General features: G+C 35.4%; 1 protein-coding gene across 2 annotated transcripts in view; it reads right to left on the reverse strand.

Annotated features, from left to right (window-relative positions):
- Positions 1 to 15,159, reverse strand: part of LOC107103659 (calcium/calmodulin-dependent protein kinase type 1-like) — a 60,286-nt gene that overhangs the window by 43,684 nt on the left and 1,443 nt on the right. Inside the window, exons 1-2 of one of the 2 annotated variants that reach the window (XM_015403447.1) lie at positions 8,377 to 8,389; positions 1,166 to 1,279 (exon numbers count right to left, since the gene is read on the reverse strand). In XM_015403447.1, coding sequence (XP_015258933.1) covers positions 1,166 to 1,279; positions 8,377 to 8,387 — 125 coding nt within the window. In that variant the 5' untranslated portion in view covers positions 8,388 to 8,389. Of the gene's footprint in view, positions 1 to 1,165; positions 1,280 to 8,376; positions 8,390 to 15,159 lie in introns of those variants that run through there. The other variant, XM_015403448.1, reaches the window with a different exon arrangement.

Here is a 15,159-nt window from a genome sequence, read left to right on the forward strand (position 1 = left end):
AAAAGATTCCTTTTTTAGACCAGTTTTTGTCCATTAGACCAATTTAATATTTTGGTCATTTATTTTTAGAAATCACACTCAGCTTTAAGCTTCAGCCATATTAAGATCAGGAGTCTTTGTGGTTCACTTACACTAAAAGACATATTGTTGCCATATTTTAGACATAGAAAGCAAGAGTTACTCTATTTGTAGAAAACAAATGGTTGTTGTTGACACAAAGTTAAAAGTAGACTACGGTAGCTTAATATGGCTAACTGACTGAGCTAAAATAGGCTAACCTGTTAGGTTAAACTTCATCGGTCATTAGACCCGCTAACACTACAGAGGCTCCCGACTTGGTACACGGATGCTGCATTATGTTATTATCCTTGTCTTGGCAAACAACTATGTTTTACATTAGAGGTCTTCAACAGGGGGTCTGTGACCCCTAGGGGGTCCACGGAGATACTGCATGAGTGTCTCAAAATCTTTGGTTGATTTTTTTATTTTTTTTATATTCCCCCCTGCAATTTCTTCCACTAATTTAAATGTCTTTAAATACAGATTAACATAAATTCAACAGATTGTAGAAAACAGATAAATGGAGGCAGAAGATGTCTTTCAGTCATCAAAGCACACATTCAGCGACACACAGGAGCTCTTTCAAGCTGGACACAGCTTCATTCACAAAACCTATCCCATCAACGAGGAATCAGAATCAGAAATATTTTAATAATCCCAGGGAGACATTACTTTCATTACATTACTCTGTAATAGAGTGACTATAGGACCATTTTGATATAACACAATTTCATACAATATATATAATTAGGGGGTCCCCGCTCCATCTCGCCATCAGTTTGAGGGTCCTTGGCTTGGAAAACCAATGTTGGAAGACCAATGTTCTTCAACGTTTAGCAATGTTCAGCCAATCATATATCGCAATGTCACTGGCATGCGTAGGGCCCAAGCAGATCTGGTACCTACACCACTGACCACAATTTTTGAACACCTTTTGTCCTTATGTACCGGTAAGTTTGTTCCCTCACAACCACCATGAAGAAATACCCCCACCCAGTGAATTTCATTTAAAACTGCCACTGCAGATACCTATATTTAAAAAACATATATATTTAGTCAAATCTGCCACAAAATCATATTTTGCTGCTGGTAAAAGCACACTTACGTTCCCAGAATGTCTTTAAAATCATATTTCTCCTTGACATCCGAGGTCTTCTTTTTCCAGGCGTGTCCGTCCTCACCCAGTGGCATCTTCTTGTTGTGGCAGTCAGAAACAATACTAGTAAGGAAGAAAACAGCATAAAATGAAATGCACATCAAACATATAAAAAAACAGAGCTGAAAACAACTGGTAGCAAAATGCTGGTTTGCTTTGGCTGATTTGGTTGCTACCCTCATAAAATAGTCATTTTTATACAAAAGTGATATTAATTGAGAAAAAGTGTACAAAACTAGCATATCCTTTAGCGTGAATTGAGTTAGAGTGCATATTGACCTTGTGGGAGTGCTTTGGAAAGAATCATTATAGCGCTGAAAATAATACTTGGTAACATTTATTACGCCTGAAAGGACACAAAAGCAGAAATCCTCTCTGCTTTGTTCTTTCATGGAAATAAACCACCAATTTAGATCATAGATCTAAAACAAAATATCTTAATTTGACATCAATAAAATACACTGCAAATATTTCTAAATATTTCTAGAAAAAAAACAGAGGAAATGGTTACTTTTGCTAAAAGGAAAAGCTATTTGGTTGGGCTATTGAACAAATTTATTTTATAAAGGATAGGAAAGAGTCTGGCAAAAATGCAAATATATGACTCAAGCTTAGGTTTAGCTTTGTAGCAAATCCTACAGGAATTTATTGCAGAGAGAGAAACTGTCACACCTACTATCTCCCAAGTTAAAGATTAATAGGTTGACTCAATTGACATGATTATAAGTGCTTTGGCCTAAAGATACAAATGTTGTAATGTGGTTCAGTAGCTTTAGTGCTCATACTGCAGAGTAACAACATCCAAACAGGAGCATTATGCACTCTCAGTACACCACTTGTACAGAAATATTCACACCACCTTGAAGTTTTTACAGATCAAATCTCATACAGTAGGTCAAAACAAAGTATTTCAGGACTATAAAGTGGAAAGAAAATTAAAAATCTTTAGGGCTGCAACTAATGATTATTTTGCAAATCTGTTGTTTACTTTTTCGATTAATCGATTAATAATCGGATAGCCAAAGATTCTAAAAGACTTTTTACTGAATGAAACCAGGAGAAACTCAAAGTTCTCCACTTAAGGAGTTGTGGATAGAGAATATTGACAGACAAAAAAGCTTCTTTTTATCTTAAATGCAAAATGAATATATGTTGTTTTAAAATTTTGATATAATTACTGTTCTAAGTGGGTTGCTCTGTCAGCTAAAGGCACGTTTTAGAGTCTATATACTCCAGTCACATTATAATATTCTATAATATTAATACTAATTAATGTGATATTAATCCAAGTCAACTACTGTGTAGTCTTTCCTTAGCTCTCTACGGTGCAGATATTTTTATATCAACAATAGAACAATCTGTTTTTATGCTCTTTTGTACTATACACACTTTTTATATTGTCTGTTGCATTTGTATCTCTAATGGCATCTTGCTTTATTTTCTCTAATGGCATCTTTATTTTATTTATTTATTTATTTATCCTTTAGTTAATGATTAATAGATTACTAAATTAGTTGACTATTATTTCAATATTTGATTAATTACGATTAGTCCGATTATTTTAGCCTTATAAATCTTTCAAATTTTTCTGGCAAAAAAAACAGTTTTGGTGTGGGTTTGTAATCCATAGTCTGCAGACGTGCAGGCATGGATTCTTTTTTACGAAATAGCTCAAACTCAGACAGATTTGCATGGAGGTTGTTTAAGCAGCAGTTCTAAAAGTAGGACTTTAAACTCTCATTTTTAAACCACTGAATGCAAATGAATGCATTGCATCCCTTGGTGCAGGTTTTAGGATTTTATGGGGGGGTTTGCCCATAATGTTACTATGGCGATTAGATGCTTCTGTGATCAATGCTCTCATTTCCTGGTCTGTCAGTTCAGGAGGACATGAAGGTTTACTGCTGTGCCAAATGCTTTCCATTCAGGACTGATTTTCTAAGCAGTGGTCTGTGAGAGGGTCAAAGGTTAGCTTATAGTTTTATGATCTGAAACTTTCATAGAACAGTTTTATTTATTATAAGTTTTAACTTAAGTATATGTAAAATCTTCTAGATAAAGGTGAAACCTTTTGAGGCGATTTAACATTTATCCCCTACTTTTCAATTTTTAACTTGTAGATTTTGTGACTGTAACAAGACAGAATTTGAAAAAATGTTCAAGAGGATAATCAGTTTTACAAGGCACTGTATGTAATAAGCGGTAACCTACATACTATTTGCATAATACTCCCATGTAAGATCAATGTAAAGAAACACAAAAACCTGAAACATGTTGAGTCACAGCCTTTTACCAGTTCCTCCTTCAAAAGAGCTTCACAGTCAGATTGAATCCACTCCACTCTTTCAGGGTGCTAAAGGGGAACTTGCTTTCACAGTTTTCATCATACGAGCCTGAAAGTATCTACAGCTAAAGACCTCGAGTCGCTAAATTAGCTCTGTTACCACTGCCTGCTCTGCAACTTCCTATTATGTGTATCAGAGATGATATACTAAACTGTTCTAGACTGTATGAGAGCTGTTTGGTTGAAAAACTCAATGATAATTCAGTCTCTATATGCAGATAAATATATACACATTAGCTGTCTCAAAGCTTCCTATTAGTTGCCATGGTTACTCCAAGGAGCTGCTGCTGTATCTTACATGTCAAAGCTGCGGTAGAGCCTGATGGCAGCAGGTAGCAGCTTAGCTTGATGTCTTATTTAGTCTAAAAGTATTTGCAGACTCTGTAAGTCATACGCTATGCAGATGCATGATGGGCAGTCAAAAGCTCTTCATCAAGTTTACTTAGAAATCCTAGAGGAAGTTCAAAATGTATTTAAGGAGTTAAGCTTTTACTTAATGTAGATGAAACTTAATACATGTACACACTTTTAAGAAAGGCTCTTTATCCCTTTATTTATACTGTCAGACATTACGTTAGTCCTACCTTTTCTCTCTGCATTTTTTTTTATCCTTTATGGTAAATTAGCCTATTAAGGTTTTTCATCATAGTTTGCTGGAATTTTTTCTGCTCTAAAGGGTGAGCAGGAAATACTGCAAAGAAATATATATATATATTTTTTTTTTTCCTCATTTTGAGGTGTTGTACCAGAGTCAGTTGTGTAGAACTGCTTTGTTGAGCTACATACACATATTGCATCATGATGCTGCCACCACTATAATTTTCTGTTATGTTCTCTAGCTTGTAATATTATCTATTTTATTGCAAATGTCACAAAGGTCATTATATCATCTCAGTGCTCTAAAGCAGGGGTCTGCAACTCTTTCAACTCAAAGAGCCACTTTAAAATCAAGGAAACAAAATAAGATTTGTCAAGATTTTCTGAATATTAAAAGTCCAGGAAATTAAATTATGATTTTCTATTTTTAGAATTTAAGGTAAAAAGGGTCATTTTACATTTACAAAAAGAGAAGAAAAAAAACCCAAATAAAGCTTTTGTTCTGTTGACTGGGACACTATAGATATGAAAGAAAAGGAACGATATTTAGCCAACATGAATATATAAAAACATCTAAAGTTTAAGGTGTTAAATTCCTTTTATAAGCCTTGTCCTTCTATTGCAGTGGTGTTGTAGATTTTCTCTACTTAAATTTCTTTAAAACAAGATAAATCTTTTTTTATTGTCTTCTTAAATGAACATTTTTTTTTTTTTTTTTTTTTGGTTAGGGCCACACTGAAGGATCTAATGAGCCACATGCAGCTCTGGAGCTGCAGGTTGCATACCCCCTGATCTAAACGGTGAGCAAAAAGACTGCAAAAAAAATCTCTTTCCTTCCCGGATGTAAAACAGGAAAAGTTTAGTCTGACCTAATGTTTCTTTGTATAGATCGGGTTTCAGTTGTATACCTTATTCATTTCACACTAATTTACTATTCACAGAGTCTTTACAAAAGGGAAGTGGCACTGAAATAGACCTGAACAACCAGAATTTACAGTGATGTAGTTAAAGGAAGCAACAAAGAGGAAGTCCAGTTAAAAGTCTGTAAAGACTTTTGCTGGTAAATCTCGTTTTGTAAAACTCCTACATTGAACAACAGCTCTTTAATACAAAACAATAAAAAGAAAATAATACAGAATTGACTGTAACTCGACGCCCAAGTCCAAATGCAACCAATGAGGATCCTTTACAGTGCACGAATGTTCTCTAAAGCTGATGGATAAATTCCACTTAAATTAAGAAACTGAATACATATCTATTTACAAAATAGAACCTAAAAGATGGTTTTTGTGGAGCAAAAAACAAAAGTTCTCACTTTGAATTTAATTGATGTGGTAAACTGCATGTTTCAGGAATTGCTTTGCTTTTCATTGTACTGGGGCAGCCTTTTATTAGGGAGTGCACTTCATTTCTGAGAAGACATTACCGAGGGCTGTCTGCTGTCGGTGCTTCGCCTGAGTGAGGATGAAACCCCTGAGACAGGCAAGCACTGCAGTTGAGATAACATTGTTTGGATTTTCTTTCTGGTTCTTTTGAATAAAAAATAAATTATTGCAATTTTAGAATTGCCCTTCTAAACACAATGAATGCAATTAAATTAAAATAAAGATATTCTTTTAGTAATAAGGTATTAACACTTATTAACTAAGATGCCTTTTCAGATTTGAACTAAACTAGTTCTGAGAAATCAATTTGCTGCACTTTGCGGAAGAGTTTTATATACAGAACAATATTATCAACCAATAAAAAGACTGTGGCTTCATTTATTTTAACAAATCATGTTTCATTGTATCTTCTTCCTTCTGATCAGCACACAGCAGCAAGACATCCCAACCATTCCAGGAAGGAAAAAAGTCATTAAAAAAAGAGGATATAACTGCACAAACTGAAGCCAGAGAAACAGAGAAAGCACCTTTTACATCCACCTTGTTTGTAGCATCTCACCTTGCTCATGTGAAGACATAGATGATAATTCATGCACTGAGAATTCGAGATACTAAAACATAACAGTTATTTTCAGGTCTGAATGCGTCAACCTTTCTGGTATTAGTTTGCATTCATGTTCTGCATGTAGCTATGTCCAGCAAATGCCAGCATGCACCTAAAACTCCATTTAGTCTTTTAGCTTAATGCAGTGCAAAAGTATTCACCCCCCTTGAACTTTTGTCATGTTTCTACATCCTGCACTTTTTCAGAAGGCCATATAATCGTAGTGTTGAAAGGTAAAGGTTTTCCTGCCAATTTCTTTCATAGATGAGAATCTAAGTTGAGCCTCTCAGCTCCTTTTTTGATTTGAAGCTAATGGCTACAGGTTGGACTCTTCAATCCCCTAAGAGTTGAACTCACCAGCTCACAGTCCTTACAGTATGAGCAATGTTTGTTTTACTTCTGTTTTATTTTCTTTTTCTTAGTTTGAATCTAAGGAATGAGAAGAAGCCATTTATCAACTCTATCACAGAGTTACATGGATCTATCAACTCCTCAGGTCCAAATTCAACCTATTAACCTTATTAGTGCAAAATCCTTCTGTACAAATGTTGGCTGAGTAACAGAGTGGTAGCCCAGTGGTTAGGGCATTGCGCTTGGAATCCACAGGTTATGAGTTCAAGCCCCACTCCCACGGACTGCCACTTTGGTCCCTGAGCAAAACCCTTAACCCAGCACCACTCCCCATGTCAACAATGTCAGCCTACTGCTCTCCAAGGGGATGGGTTAAATGCAGAGAGTGAATTTCCCCATTGTGGGACAATAAAGGGTTACTTGGGGAGCAGTGGGCTGCCATTGTGCGTCACACGGGGAGCTCCCAAATTCATTGATTAGTGTTATTACAATACATTTAAATTATATTCTATTTTATCATAACTGGAAGAAAATATTAACATATTTTGTACCCTTGAAAATGTCAAAAACAATTATTTATAAACTATTTTTTTCCAGTAACATTAATACTTTTATTCTGCAGCACTTTAGTCATTCTGTGGATATCTTACATTTGAAAAAATACTCATTTCTAATTTAAAAAATGTAGCTATCACCTCTAATGCAGTCTCTGCTCAGCCAATCAGGTGAGCTGAAAAGCCAAGTTTTTGTTGGTTTCTAATTGTTCCATACCTTTCATGTTCAGATAAGCAATGGAAAATTGCTCTGAGGAAATTCAGAAGCTGTTATTTTAAACAAGCCCCTGCTTCAGACCTTTTTGTAATTTGAAATATATGTATATATGTTACATATGTACCTAAAGATTGTGGTGTGTACAAGGATAAACCTGTTCTACTGAACTGTTCATTACAAAAAGAAAACAGTGTGATGTTCAAAATGAGTCCCTTTGATCTAAATTAACATAAAAATCATAATTATGATGCATATAATCGTCATGATTATGTTTTCTTATTCTTCTGTTTGAGAAAGTGAGCAATTCAAAATAGTTGTGCAGCCCTGCTGGGTACACAGTATGTGTAACAGTTGAAAAGCCAGGATAGTAACCTGGATGGTGGCGTAGTTTGTTACCCTTTTGCTTAGAAACATGAGGCCTTGATATTTCTACGTTTGAGTAGACATTACCTAATCTCTATTGGGGTTTCATAGATATCGAAATTAGACACACTTTACTGATAAAATTTGACTGAATTAATGCAACATAACAGAGAAAACTGCTAACTCCAAAAATGGAAATGAACCTAAGGAGGACTTCAGTCACCATTTGGCTAAACACAAATAAGCCAGTTTTCTTTACTTTAAATGTGATTTCAGAAAGAGTTTGAGAGGTTTTAATACTTTTGCAAAGTATTGTTTGGCATATTTAAACTGTTTTCAAGCCATTGGAGTTTTTAGGACATAGTCAAAGATGAGCAAGGGAGTCTGTTTATCAAACAGACAAATGCTATAAACAGTTGAATTAGGTTGAAGTTTGACATAGGTAGGGGCAAAAGAAGGGGAAAAACTTAAACATTGGGGACCGTAGAGGGGGAAAAAACACATGCAGGTATTGTATGAGTATGTAGAGGGCCAGAAGAGGCTCCTCTGGGTCCAATGATGAAGTGTTTTAGACCAGTGGGTGAAGACTGGGATGCTCAAACCCCAAGAAGCAAGAGGACTAAAGAAGCCTGATGCTGGGAGACGCATGACATCATAACCACATTCCCTGAGCAGGAAGTCACATGCAGCATTCGTCCCACTTTCGTTTTTTTTTTTTGTACATAGAGAGAGTTGCCGTACTCACTGGTTTCCCATTCCTTTGATGTGCAGCGGACAGAAGAAACACACACATACACACGTGACAATTGAATTTGACAAACCGACACGGAGTCACAGAGATTAAAGAAACAGCAGCGGCTTTAGATAATACAACAAATCATTTAAACAACCATACAAACAAAGAAAGTATGAAACTGCAGACAAACAAGGTAAGACTAACAAGAAAGGGACGTACTTAAAGATTTACAACACTGCACGTCTGGACAAGTCTGCTTAAATTCCCCGAAACGTCATTCCTTTTCTCTGAGATCACAACCAAACATGTAAAACATGAGTTTCCCTTTTGAGTTTTAAATAAACTGTAGGAGTATTATGTCATCTCTCTGAGGACCGTCTCTGGCGGCGGTCCAAACTGTAGGGAGTTCTGTTGCCAAACTGTGAACAAATCCAAATGTCGAAAACACATGTCAAGGGAGCACAATCCTGCAGAGACAGACCCTCGATAAAAACGGCCAAATTTTTTCTCATGTGATTAAATAAGACCCTTTTTTTAAGGGCTTCACACAAACATGCCCCTGACCATTTAAAGAGACAGTTGTACGATTCATTAACCTTCCTAGGATGATCTTAGAAATCTTCCATATGAGATGACATCTCTGTAAGGCTCCCCCTCCTGAATGGCTCGGTAATCTGTTCTGACTGATTACCTGACAGGAAAGAAGAAATTCCAGGTGATAATTAAGTGCTAAATAAAACAGGGGAGTGAAGACAAAAATATAACTTTTTTTTCTTTCTTTGGTCACCATTATAACACAATTCTGGACGGAGTTGTGTTATAATCATTTGCGCATCTGAAAAAAAATCCTAATACCAGTAATAGAACTCCATCTTGATCATGCTAATCAAAACATCTACTTAAGGATTGATGATTATTGTCAATTTCACATTTTTGTTTGAAGGAAAAAAATCTTATTGTGACTTTCTGGTTGGTTGAAGACTTGCATAAACTGGAGCTGATTCTGCAGGAAAAGCCTACTTTAATTCCTTTGCTTTTCACCTGTAGAAGAGATCAAAGTGAAGAAAATCTCTTCAGGCAGTAATAAAGATCTTATCCCACTCTACTGTTGGTGTAGTTAACACTTTAAAAATCCTTTCCAAATAAAACAGATACCAACAGGAAAAAAGCATGTTCAAGTCCCAGCTAGAAAAATTACTTCTTGGAGGGCATTATACTTTCAGCCAATGGTCTCTTTTAGAGTCTATATAGTCTATTTGATGACTCAATGTAAGTACCGCCTTGGTTGGTGATTATTTCAGTATCAGATTAATTATTACTAATCTATCATTTAACCATATTCCCAGCACTTTTCTGGACAAATTCTTCAAATTGTGCTGTAATTGGGGAGTGGCAGCCTAACTGTTAGGGCATAAAGCTGGGAATCTGAGTTTGAGCCCAACTCCCACAGACTGCCACTCTGGGTCCCTGAGCAAGACCCTTAACCCCACACTGTTCCCCAGGCACCCCATCATGGCAGCCCACTGCTCCCCAAGAAGGATGGGTTAAATGCAGAGGTAAATTTCTCCCATGTGAGATCAATAAAGTTCAATTATTATTATTATTATTATTAATCCCTATAACACATTGACCAGCTGATATTTTTGGCATCCGCCAATACGTGCATTTGCTTCCCGGTTCATTAGTGCATTCAGCAGCCATGCCTTTAGATCACATGTAAATTTCCTTTATTGTCCCACGATGGGGAGATTCACTCTCTGTATTTAACCCATCCCCTTAGGGAGCAGTGGGCTGCCATTGTGTGGCGTCCAGGGAGCAATTAGGGATTAAGGGTTTTGCTGAGGGACCCAGAGTGGAGGCTATGGGCATCCAACCGGCTACTTGCAACCTTCTCCGAGCACAAGCGCACTGCTTTAACTACTAGCCCAACACTTCCTGTATGAAGCGCATGCTTTGCATCTCCCTTTAAATTGAGACTTGTGTAACATTTGTTGTCATTGTACCATTTTTACTTTGTAAAAGCAGGAAGAAAAAGCAAGACTGCCTAAAAATAATAAGAAAAAGGCAAATAAATCAAGGGCACCTGCCTTGAAAAATCATTGACTAAAACTCAGTCCAAAACCCAACCCAAACTTTAGCTGCTTTTAGGTTGACCATTAAATTGTGTGAATTGTAATTACAAAATAAATGTGCAAATAGGAAGCACATCAATTTTGGAAAATTCAAAATGTTCAGTAAAATGTTTTTGTGCTAGGATGAGTATGATGTGTTATTTTCTTTTTTAAATAAGTTCATACGAACACGTGTTTAACAACCAGGTGTTACTATCAAAGCATTACTATTGTCAAAAAAAAAAGACGACAGGAAGTAGTAGGAGGATGATAGCCTGGTGGCTATAGGGTGAACAAACATTTTTATGTCTGACTTTAATTGCTTTTCTTATCTAATGTAAAACCCCAATGGTACAAATTGGTTGTTTTATTTTTTATTTTTTGAAACATCAGCAGAATAATGGAAACACAACTAATGATTCCTTCCCATAAACCACCACTTAACCACGGGTTAAATTTAGAAGTTTCTCAGTTATGTATTTTTATCATCCAGTTTCACGTCATGCACCAGAAGGGAACTTGGAATGATTGGTTTTAGCATCTGACTGCATCAACCAGAGAGAAAGGGATTTTTAGTGGTACTGAGAATATAATAGTTAGTAGTATGTAATGACCAACATGGACTTTATTCCAGTCAGTGGTGGTAATAGAGTGAAACAGGCTGATCGTCAGCCAACATTAAAATACTAGGAGAATAATAAGTCATGATTTATTTGAAACTATATAAACATTTCTCCATTCATTATCTTTAGCTCAATAAAAAGGGAACATAAAGGAAAAGACCAAGGAGAAGCATAACGGGCATCTTTTAAATCAGTCATTTGTTGTATTTACCTATAGATCCAACATTTCAAATGTGCTCCTCCATCCACAAAACTTTTTGAAATCTCAACTTCTCCAGACTAAAAGACTTTTCTTTTTATATGTCATGATGGGTGCAAACAGAAAATGTTAGGTGAAACATCTGCCCAAATCCTTTCTCTCTTTGGATAGATGAGCATGACAAAATGCCAGATTTAGCAGTTAACTCTGAAATATTGTCACTTTGTCTTATTGTTTTAAGTTGCATGGTTCCAATTAAAGCAAAATTAACATTGCATACACTTTCCATCTGTTCGTGGGTCAAGATGTCAAAAATATGATAACATTTTACACACTGTGAGGTGAGTAATAATAAAAACAATTTTTTAGTCTATAGAACAAAAAAAAAAAGATTTTGACTTATTATAAACAAAGCTTTCAATCATAGCATAAAAAAACATGTAAAGATAAGTTTATAAAGAGTTTTTGTTTTTAAAAGAAGATTTGCAAATGAAACTTCAAAGGAAACTAAAAATCAGTATGCACTTTTAAAAGCTTTGCTGGATCTCTAGTAATTAAGCCAGAGATAAAAGCTTTTTCAATCAATTAATGCCCAATTAGTTTAATTAGCAGGTCGATATTTTTTTATATACACAGTGCTGTGAAAGGATATTTTTCCTTGACAGATTTCTAATGCTTTTTGCTTTCCATCAGATAAATGTTTCCTATTTTCAAAGAAACTTGTATCTTCAAACAAAATAAACTGAAAAAGATAAGATAACACCAAGGCCTGCATATGGCAGACCAAAGACATTTTCTGCCAATATTAAGTGGAAGTTTAAAAGAAACAAAAAATACAACTAAACCCTGACATGTTGGTCTGTGAAGTGAGTCTTGTTCAAAGCTTTGACACACTGGAACTGCGGTTAACCTTAAAGAGAGGGGCTGGTCTTGGTTCCATTATTGTTTCTAGCAGACTTTTTTCATTTAGAACTGTTAAAAAAAAATGCCATCCAGAAATGAAACTTTGAAAAAACTTTTTTGTTTGATTTGATTTGTGGTGGGTTTTTTTTTTTTTTTAGTTTTTTTTTACAGGTTTTATATTTTCAATTTTTACTTTTAAAATTTCTCTTTTATCGATTGACTTGTACAAATTGCATTTTTTATTACATTTTACAGATCAAATTTTTACTCAATTCTGGGGGCAGCTTTGCTCAGGTGAAGAGGAAAGATGCATTTCTATTGGTCTGCATGAAGCCTAGCAGCAACATTTTTATTGGTGAAGAGCTATAGCATTTGTATTGGGCTAAAAGAGTAGAGAATATGATCTGTAAAAGGCAATTAGAAAATAATGCAATTCATAAAAAATAACATTTGGAAGTACATTAAATCTGTTCAACATTTTTTTTCTATTGCAAGAGAGGACACTTAAAAAAAAAAACAATTTTTCAATTTTTTTTTTAAATACAGCTTATATAGGTTTCAAAAAAATTACAATATGCAAAATCAAAAATAATTGAAATTGACAAAAAACATTTTGAAAGAATATATTGTTAAAAAACATTTTATATTAAGGAGTTTCATTGCTGAATTATATTTTTATCATGTAAATATTTTTTTGCAAATTTACAATTATGAAAGGTATTGTCCCTGCAGCAATAATAGAACAAAAATGCCAGAGAACATTTACAGATCATCTTGAAGAGGAACCCCAGAAAAAGCATGAAATGCATCTAAAAATTATTATTATTTTTTTTTTTTTTCTAAATCAGAGAGATTGTGGGAGGTGACTGGTATACATGGGAGAGCTCCAATAGAAAAAAAAAAACTAAATGTACATAAAGGTTTTTTTCTGATTTTCCTTCTGATTTTTCACAATATTTGGTCAGATATTGATGAAACAGAAGTAGAAATTTATGAAAGGGTGTGTCCCATTATATTCGTAAATCTAAGATGGAATTTTACAATAAGAACAACATAAGATATCAACCGATAATGTTGTTTAAGGCTGATAACCATTATTTTGAAATAGTCCAACCTATATCCGTTTTTGTGCTGCCAGTATTTTTGGCTGATTCTTGGAGTCCATATTGCCAAATTACAATCATAACAAATGTTACTCAAGCCTCAATTCAAACAAAAAAAAACATTTATTAACAAATTAAACAAAAAGTTAACAACAGAAAGCAAATGGAAGGAGTGGCAATGCATGTGCCTTCTATGATCTTAGGGAATGCTCCTGAACACACCAAGGAATCGGTGAACACATGCACATGTCGGCCGATAACGTCACAAGAACAAAAATGCCAATTTTGGCACAAAATATCCAAGGTAGCAGTCCATCTCTAAATATAAATGGCAATCAGATATGGTTGTGATACTGTGATGGTTTTGGGCTGTTTTGCTGCACAATCGCCAAGCTGTCTGCCTCAGTAAAATGCTGGGATTTCTTTCACTAATGCCTGAAATAAAGGTAGCTTGATTTTTTTTTAAGACTTAAACTTTACCTTGAATGTATTTAATTATGCATAGGAACGTATTAGATTTACTGCTTTATGGTTCCCATTGTTTTATTGCACCTAGGGCACATAGAGCGTAAAGGATGAAAGACAGGTGGAAGTTTGGAGCTACACAGGGGTGTGCAGGGAGGAGGGTCATGATGCTGCAGCTGCTCACAACCTGAGCATCATCTCTGAAGAGATTTTTCTTTAAATACTTATACTGCAGAAACCATGACAGAAAACTTCTGCTTTGACTTTTTCATATCAGGGTATACCTTAAAACTGGTTACCAGCCCATACCTGGTCCAACCATCAATTTGCGACCTTATGCCCAAGCATTAGGGGTGGGTATTGCCAAAGAAGTCACGATTCGATTCGAATCACGATTCACAGGCCACGATGCGATTCTATCACGATGCATCACGATACTTGAATTATTGCGATGCATTGCAATATTTATAGTTTTTGAATGACTCTGCACAGTATCCTGCTGCCGGAAATGCTTGTGACACAAGGCAGCGTGTGTCAACACATCCGCTGCGACATCTACTGGACTGGAAGTTGTATTACACTTGTTTTTGGCTGATGTTCGCCAACCATTCATGCAATTTTATTTATTCATCTTTTTAAATTAATAATCGATACTTGGCATCAAGAATCGATGCAGTAGATCACGAAAATTAGAATCACGATGCATCATCATCACGATTATTTTGCACACCCCTACCAAGCATACTGGGGTAAAACAGGACTGTGATTTAGAACTGAAAATCTAACTTTAAATCACTGAAAGCAAGCCAAAAATAAATAAAAAATACAAAACAATTCCTTGGTATTTACTGCGGTTATCTTTGTGACAACAACAACAAAACAAAAAAACAAAAAAAACAGAGGACATGTTAAGTTTGGGTATTTAAGGCATTGCACGTTGAAAAACAATTGGAAAAAATATTTTAGTAACATGATTGAGCTGGACCGATATGATCAGTCATCAGATCATATTTCACATCCTATCACCTTAGATATCTATTGTTTCTGAGGAAATCTTAAGCAACCAAAAACATTCAGATAAAATGAAACAAGAAGCTCAACACAGCCAAAGTCAACAAGACAGAGAGCTCCATTCACATATCTCATAAAAAAACAACACTAAAAACGATTATCAAGCTGTTAAAGTCAGAACCTCAAGGCCTCCACAGCAGTGGGCGAGCAGCGGGCTTTCCTCTGACACGCCAAATGCAACATCCTTATTTCCCAGAACACAACACAGAAAAAAAAACTGTATGATTCACAGTTCATTAACTCAAGTCTCTCCCATCATGACTTGTTGTTTGATTCACAAAAAAGAGAGATTTCAAGGGCCTGGCATGGTGCCTCAG

Source organism: Cyprinodon variegatus, unplaced genomic scaffold (genome assembly GCF_000732505.1).
Source record: "Cyprinodon variegatus isolate N-32 unplaced genomic scaffold, C_variegatus-1.0 Scaffold1500, whole genome shotgun sequence".
NCBI classification, from domain to species: domain Eukaryota; kingdom Metazoa; phylum Chordata; class Actinopteri; order Cyprinodontiformes; family Cyprinodontidae; genus Cyprinodon; species Cyprinodon variegatus.